The sequence below is a fragment of the Humulus lupulus genome, chromosome 1 (assembly GCF_963169125.1).
Source record: "Humulus lupulus chromosome 1, drHumLupu1.1, whole genome shotgun sequence".
Lineage (NCBI taxonomy): Eukaryota > Viridiplantae > Streptophyta > Magnoliopsida > Rosales > Cannabaceae > Humulus > Humulus lupulus.
Genome location: NC_084793.1, coordinates 64,145,459 through 64,153,631, shown reverse-complemented (window position 1 = coordinate 64,153,631; position 8,173 = coordinate 64,145,459). Strand labels below are relative to the sequence as shown.

At 36.1% G+C, this 8,173-nt stretch overlaps 1 protein-coding gene and 1 long non-coding RNA gene across 2 annotated transcripts; both read right to left on the bottom strand.

Moving 5' to 3' along the window:
• Positions 1-3,532: 3,532 nt before the first annotated feature.
• LOC133788611 (uncharacterized) lies at positions 3,533-5,110 on the bottom strand. Its single transcript, XR_009873298.1, has 3 exons — positions 4,975-5,110; positions 4,266-4,460; positions 3,533-4,202 (listed from the first exon to the last, which is right to left on the bottom strand). It is a non-coding gene; the product is annotated as an uncharacterized LOC133788611 (long non-coding RNA).
• An 861-nt stretch (positions 5,111-5,971) lies between these two features.
• LOC133815683 (uncharacterized) lies at positions 5,972-7,923 on the bottom strand. Its single transcript, XM_062248496.1, has 6 exons — positions 7,802-7,923; positions 7,079-7,115; positions 6,813-6,869; positions 6,490-6,566; positions 6,151-6,224; positions 5,972-6,012 (listed from the first exon to the last, which is right to left on the bottom strand). The coding sequence occupies exons 1-6, from the start codon at positions 7,921-7,923 to the stop codon at positions 5,972-5,974; spliced, it is 408 nt and encodes a 135-aa protein (XP_062104480.1).
• Between the last annotated feature and the right edge of the window lie 250 nt (positions 7,924-8,173).

Here is an 8,173-nt window from a genome sequence, read left to right as displayed (position 1 = left end):
TATTTGATTCGGGAGCCACTCATTCATATATCTCGTTAGGATTGATAGAGAAATTAGACAAACCTTGTGAAAGATTTAGAACTAGGTTTGTAACAGAATTTCCTTCGGGTGAAGTAGTCCTATCATCACAGATAGTACGAGGCGTACCGATCAAAATTGAGGACGTAGAACTAGAAGGACACCTAATAGAACTATAGATCAAAGACTTTGACATGATACTAGGAATGGATTGGCTACTGAGGCATGGCACAACCATCGACTGCAAACGTAAGCAAGTAACGTTCGAGACTCCTGACGGTCAGAGACTATGCTTTATGGGAGAAGTTTTAGGGCTATGCACACTGCTTATTTCATCTCTCAAAGCTCAGAGGATGATAAAAAAAGGATGTCACACATTCTTAGCCAGCGTCACAGATGTGGTAAAGGAAATACCACTAAAGGTTGGAGACGTTCGCATTGTAAAGGAATTCACAGAAGTATTTCTTGACGACTTACCAGGGCTGCCGCTGACTCGGGAAATTGACTTCACAATCTAACTAGTATCGGGGACCGAGCCTGTCTCCAAGGCACCATACCGGATGGCACCTACCAAACTCAAGGAGTTAAAGACGCAGCTACAAGAACTCTTAGACTTGGGTTTCATTAGACCGAGCCATTCGCCATGGGGAGCACCAGTTCTATTGGACAAAAGTATGCGGATGTGTATAGATTACTGCGAGCTGAATAAGGTAGCGATTAAGAATAAATACCTGCTACCCCGAATTGACGACTTGTTTGATCAACTCCAAGGAGCAACCGTGTTTTCAAAGATTGGTCTATGGTCCTGGTATCACCAGCTCAAGGTACGGGAAGAGGATATTCCTAAGACGACTTTTAGAACTCGTTATGGACATTACGAGTTTCTAGTTATGTCTTTTGGTCTTACCAACGCTCTAGTCGTGTTTATGGATTTAATGAATAGGGTCTTCAAGGATTATTTGGACAAATTCGTCGTAGTGTTCATCGAAGATATCTTGGTGTACTCAAATGACAAACTCAAGCACGAGGAGCATTTAAGGTTGATCTTGTTGCAATTGAAATAGCATAAGATTTACGCCAAGTTCAAGAAGTGTGAATTTTGGCTTTCACAAGTAGCATTCCTCGGGCACATAGTATCCAAGGATGGAGTTACAGTAGACCCATCTAAGGTAGAGGCTGTGAAGGATTGGCCAAGACCAAAGAATGCGTCAGAGGTTAGAAGCTTTCTTGGACTAGCAGGTTATTATCGGAGGTTTGTAGAGGGCTTTTCTAAGATAGCCGCTCCGCTCACCAACCTGACTCGGAAGCAACAAAGGTTCAACTAGACAGATAAGTGTGAAGAGAGCTTCCAGTTGCTTAAGGATAAGCTATGCTCAGCACCAGTACTTTGTGTACCGACACCCAACGACAAGTTTGTAGTCTACTGTGATGTGTCGAAGCAAGGTTTGGGTTGTGTGCTGATGTAGAATGACAAGGTGATAGAATATGCCTCAAGGAAGCTGAAGAAGTACGAGCAACGCTATACAACACATAATATGGAGTTGGCAGCGGTGGTATTTGCATTAAAAATCTGGTGCCATTATCTTTATGGAGAACGGTGTGAGATTTATACGGACCACAAAAGATTAAAGTATTTCTTCACTCAAAAGGAACTCCATATGAGGCAGCACAGGTGGTTAGAATTAGTAAAGGATTATGATTGCGAAATCCTATACCACCCGGGAAAGGCAAACGTAGTTGTTGATGCGCTAAATAGGAAGAGTTATGGAAGTCTAACAACGTTAGCTGGAATAGAAAAGTCGCCACAGCAGGAGCTGATCAATGCCAGAATAGAAGTAGTCATTGGTAAACTGGCTAACTTGTCCATCCAGTCAAGTCTGTTAGAAGATATACGGATTGGGCAAGGGCATGATGACACATTAGTAGTACATATGGGTAAATTTAAAGAAGGCAAGGCCACATATTTCTCGATCTCAGGAGAGAGCTTCTTAAGGTATAAGGATCGGGTATGCGTGCCAAATGATCAAGGGATTAAGATGAATAATTTTAGAAGAAGCGCACAATACCCCATACTCAGTTCACCCAGGGTTGACTAAGATGACTCACGACCTTAAGGCGTTATATTGGTGGCCAGGAATGAAGAAAGATATAGCGGAGTATGTGTCTAAATGTTTAGTATGCCAGCAAGTGCAAGCAGAACATCAGCGGCCTACAGTCTTATTACAACCGCTTAGTATTCCAGAATGGAAGTGGGACGATATAGCCATGGATTTCGTGATAGGACTACCACGAACAAATAAGCAGCACGACTCGGCTTGCGTAGTAATATATAGACTAACCAAGTCAGCTTATTTCCTACCTGTTAAGACTACGTATACAGCAGATCAGTATGCAAACATTTATGTTCAAGAAATAGTAAGACTGCATGGAATCCCTAAGACCATAGTATCCGATAGAGGATCGGTGTTTACATCGAGATTTTGGGGAAGCTTGCAGCAAGCCATGGGTACCAAGTTAAGTCTTCGTATGGCATTTCATCCTCAGACCAATGGTCAGTCCATACGTACCATACAGATTTTAGAAGATATGTTGCGTGCTTGTGTACTTGATTTCAGAGGATCTTGGAGTAAGTATTTGCCGCTGATAGAATTCTCTTACAATAATAGCTACCAGTCAACAATCGGGATGGCACCTTATGAGTTACTTTATGGAAGAAGGTGTCGATCGCCGTTACATTGGGATGAGGTAGGAGAAAGGCAACTTCTTGGACCTGAAGCTGTTAGAGAAGCTCAGGATGCAATAGCGCTGATTAGAAAGCGTATGCTTGCTGCTCAGAGCCGTTAGAAAAGTTATGCAGATACCAAGCGACGAGATGTGGAATTCAAAGTTGGAGATCAAGACCTAAAGATATCTCCTGTGAAAGGTGTGAAGCAATTTGGGAAGAAAGGCAAGCTTAGTCCTCGGTTTATAGGTCCTTTTGAGATATTGGACAAAGTGGGAGCAGTTGCATATAGATTAGCCCTACCGCCAACTCTAGCAGATAGCCACAATGTGTTCCGCATCTCAATGCTGTGTAGATATGTGTTAGAACCATCTCACATCCTCAAGTACGATACGATAGCACTCCATAAGACTTGACACTACAAGAAAATGGGGTCTTTACCTACCAATTGTAAGTGTAGGTAAAACTAGCCTAATGGTGGGTAATATGGTTTACCTACCAATATTGAATTGGTAGAGATTGGTAGGTAAAAGTTAGTGGGGAAAGAGTCTTTACCTACACTTATTAACACTGGTAGGTAAAAGAATCAGTGGACCCCACTAAGTTATAAATCAATTGATGAGTCATCAGATGACGTGTTTGATGACATGGCATCCTACATGTACGCTGACATGGTTACGTAGTTTTACGTGTCTGATGACGTGACATCCTACGTGGCATCATATGTGGCATCCTACATGGCATCATATGTGGCATCCTACGTGGCATTCTGCGTGGCATCATATGTGGCATCCTACGTGGTATCATTTTATTAGCCCACATAGCATTATTTTATTGGTTTGTTACACAATTTATATTTTGTTCAAATTTAATGGTTATGTGTAGGTAAAAGATAATAACAATTATTTGTAAATGTTCTATATTAGAAATAAACTAGAAAAAAACCATTCAATAATAAAATGTTTAATGCTAAAATTCTTTATAATGTTCAATACTAAAATAAGTCATAAAGTTATCATTTTAAGGTTACCCCGACCAAAATAAAAAAAACTTCATAAAGTTCATTCCTTAGTAAATTAATGTAAATAAACTAAGAATCATCTTGTGACTCCTGAACTGAAATAGATGGCGACTCTCTTAAATTTGCATCTGAAGCTTGGTCTGTTGGAGGTGGTCGAGGCGGTGCCATCAAATTGTTATGACGAAGTATATCCACAACTACACTAAGTTGTTCGTTAGTAGCATTAAGGCGGGAAGTTGTATCATTAAGTCGTTCAAGTAACCCTTCATAAGTTGGTTGATTACCCACAATATTTTCACGATGTGAAGTAGAAGTTGTGACACTAGGAGACCGCCCCCACCCTCGCAAGTATACCGAATCATGTCCAAGTACACGCTCCATAATCTCTTTATCAGACAGTTCTTCTGGAGGATGTTGACCCCTTAACTCCATCATTTTATCCTAATATCATATTTAATTAATTATTAGTAAGAAATATAATAAATAAAAATTTAAATTACTTACATATAATGGCCCGAGCTCTATTCCAGTTCATCATTTCTCAGCATCATAATGCTTTAGACGCCATGTCTCAATTTGACCGGTCGGAGAAGTTAACACCATTCCACGTCGAATGTGATGTCGTGGTGTGGAGACTGAACCATTTTTCGACTCCCATTTCCTCTTTGATCGATTGGTAGTATTCTTTAATGCTCTTTCCTAAAGAAATAAATCCAAATAAAATTTATTAGAAAAAATTTTACACAACATTTTCTTTTGAACAACACAATGTTTATTTATTACAAACTTTATTGAACAGTTTAACACTAAAATCTGTAAATCAAAGACAAAACAAAATACTAAAAAATGTTACCATAAATTCAGGAGAACACCAATGATCACACAAAATCAGATCTGAAAGTTATACAAAATTTTTAGAAAACATAACTTGCAAACAAATATAAAGAATCAAATCAAATAAAAAAATGCAAAAAAAAAAAATAAGACAAAGCATATATAACCAAAAATTACCTCAAAGTAATTTCTACAAGACATTTCTACAAGCAGCTTATAAGCAATTTACCAAAATCTTTCTAGAAAAAGATCACTGTCGAGCTTGGCTAACCAACTCAAAAACCCCAAAATCCTTACAACCCATAAAACATAAAAATGTAATTCTAGCTAAAAAGAAATTCAAAAAAATTGAGAGAAAAGAAAAAGGAATAAACCAAACCTTAATCAAGATTGTGTCACCAAGGAAGAGCTGGAGTCGTTTTTCTTTCTTTTCTTTTTTTGCGTTCCCTTACTGTCCAAAATGAAAAACTCATAAATATGGAGAACTAAGGCCTTTACAGAGATAAGTTATGTATGGCGTAATTAAGCCCTCTACTTAGTAACTTACAGATCAAAAGAGTGATTCACAGGAGAGAAGAAGACAAAGCTGATTTGGTTTTGAGAACTGGAAAGGCGTAGAAGACGATTTGATTTCAAAATGAACAAAGCAAAAAAAGTTAAGAATGAAAAAACAGAAATCAAAAGAGAAATCAGAAGAAAATTTACTTATTATGAACGAAACTAGAATATGTCTTTACTTACAAATTTAGAAAAAGAGATATTGTGTGTCCCACATACATAATTAGAGGAATCGATAGAGAAATAAATAGCTACCGCAAATGTTTATGCAAAATTATTGATTTATTTATGGGCAAATTAAGTGGTCCTCCTCCTAGAGAAGGTAAAACGGATTGGGGGTCTAACATCATACTATATCATGGAATCAAAGCACTATACATAGTATGATTTACAACAAACAGCATTTTCAAGTAACAAAATAGCTGTTTTAAAATATATATAATTTAATAATTAAAAAATCAATTAGCAAAAGTGTAGGTTTACTAGCTTGATATTTAAAAAAGAACTGAATGATTTACAACAAACAGCATTTTCAAGTAACAAAATAGCTGTTTTAAAATATATATAATTTAATAATTAAAAAATCAATTAGCAAAAGTGTAGGTTTACTAGCTTGATATTTAAAAAAGAACTGAATGAAAATTCAGCAAAGATATTAATTTCATGAGTGGGACAAAGATAATAGAGAAAAGAAAATGTAAAAATATCTACAATTGAAATACAGTAATAGCAATAATAATGATGATTCAGTTTTGTTTCTAGAATATCATTGAAAACATAAACCACTTATTAAAGAAAAGAAAAGATTATTTTTGGCCTTATCTTTTGCTTTCAATATATTTTATCCTACAATTGGCAGCTGAACAGAAAAGAATGCTATCAACACGAAGATTTATCTTCAATTCGTTTTTTTTCTTCACATAACATAAATAAGCAATAAAATCCCATGTCTTATTTGGACTATACTGTTAAAAAAGATTAAAAAAAAAATACTCATTGCAATATACAAATTGGTTAAGATCAAGAGTCACCCGGCCCTGCTTAGCAGTATCAAATGAATCAAACATATTACTGCAACGAGCAAAACAACAGCAGAAAATGAGTAAGCCTCTGTTATGAGCTTTTGACCATTTTGAACTGGTGTAGATGATAAATTATACATGTTCAAGAGTTTCACTTGAAGTCAAACGCCTTTATATGATTAAGAGTGTGGAACAAAATATGTATACAATGCTGAGAGACATATCGATTGTGTGTATAAAATTCATTCTAAGCACAGAAAACTTTTGTTCTTTATTCCGAGAAAAAACATGTATTTCTGTCGAGAGAAACTTACCGAGCTGACTGCAAAAATATACAAAGAGATATGAAATCATCTAATCTGAATCTTCCATTCTTCTTTTGATCAAAACTCTGCAAAAATTATAAAAGAATGAGCTATGACAGCCATAAACTTATTATGTATAAACATCATTAGAAAATCCCAAGTAAATCTATAGCATCTACTGATCTCTTTAAGAAAATCCGCACTAAAAAATCATCCAAATTCTTGCACATGCATCAACTTTTTGCCATGTACCACAAGTGAAAAATAGATCATTTCAACTGCTTCTTAAGAAAATTTAGAATCCATCCATGAAGTGCAAGTAAATGATTTACCTCACAGACAGTGTAAAAAGCAGGAGAGTCCAACGAGAATCCAATTATTACCAATGCCTGCGACCAATATTTAGCAGCAATTGAGAATAGGAAATTAACAACACGAAAATCGAGAGAGAAAGAGATAGTGAGAGAGAGAACACGAGCTAATAATAACTATCATACCAGTAGCTACAAGTACTGGACAAATAAGTGCCACCACCAATCACTAGTCAACATACAATTACAACTTGGCTTTCATCAAAAGCAACTAAGTTAAAAATTACCTCAAACACTTCATCAGTAACAAGATAACCACGCTCCCTGTAAACAACAAGAGCAGCAAAGAATCAAGAGTTTAAGAAAACAGCTATTTAGCCAAAGGATGCTACTGCTACAATTTAAGAGCAAACAAATACATGCATAATCAAATATGTTGGCTGCCAATGACTTCTTAAAGCAGCCATTTTTATTATAAACTAATACAATATGTTCATGGAGGTTCCTGGTTCAATTAAATAGTTATGTATCAGATTAAAAAAAGTTGGTGGCAAGATGACCTTCCATTATTTTCTTATGGAAAGTGCCCCAAAATCAGAGAGCACCAAACTACAAAAGCACACCTTAAACAGCTAATTACTAGTGGTACAGAGTCACAAAAAATACTACGGCCAAACATATCTTAAACAGCCATACCCAACCACAATGAAAAACAAACTCACTATAAATAAACAAAACAAGAGCTCAAGAAAGTGCAAGGGCAAATCACCAAGAGCACCACAGTCAGAATACAAAATATACCAAAATATTCAAATAAGCGATTAAACAAAACCCCAGAATTTGAATAAACTATAGTTACTTGAATATGCCAAAACAATAAGCCAAATTGGAAATATATGTGTATATTTTCCATAACCATTTCTGGGTTTTTCTTGAATTCAATTAGAACTGCAGAGAAAATGGATATATCTTAAAGCAATCTCAAGAAAAAGAATGGGATTATGAGTAACAAGCTTCTGTTTACAATCTTTTCCATAGCTGCAAGCTTTATACTTCTAACTACTAAGGTACAAAGAAGGCAAGCAAGAAACCGTGAAAGAAAAATCCAAGTTTGATATTCCACAACATACATTATTTTTGCTGCATACATATGTATACTAGTATAGTACTCCTCAATTTGATCCAATTCAAGTATTCAAGAATCCAACCAACTCAATTACATATACAGGTTCATACCCAATATTTGCATTTGTCTCAGTTTTTTAACTGAAAGCTTGGTTGGACAACAGGAAAATTGGGTTCATGCATCAGTTAGCAGTCATGATTCTTGCTGCTTCTGTTTACAGTAATTGGAGGAATCGTAACAACTGTGTTTTTGAGTT

Bases quoted from the DNA above. Each gene is read 5' to 3' on its own strand.
- LOC133815683 (XM_062248496.1), bottom strand. From the start codon at position 7,923: ATGTATGTTGTGGAATATCAAACTTGGATTTTTCTTTCACGGTTTCTT. The intron at 7,116-7,801 runs GTTACTCATAAT...TGTTGTTTACAG, and splicing joins AAGATTGTAAACAGAAGCTT to GGAGCGTGGTTATCTTGTTA. The intron at 6,013-6,150 runs ATGAGTATTTTT...TTTTCTGTTCAG, and splicing joins TAACCAATTTGTATATTGCA to CTGCCAATTGTAGGATAAAA.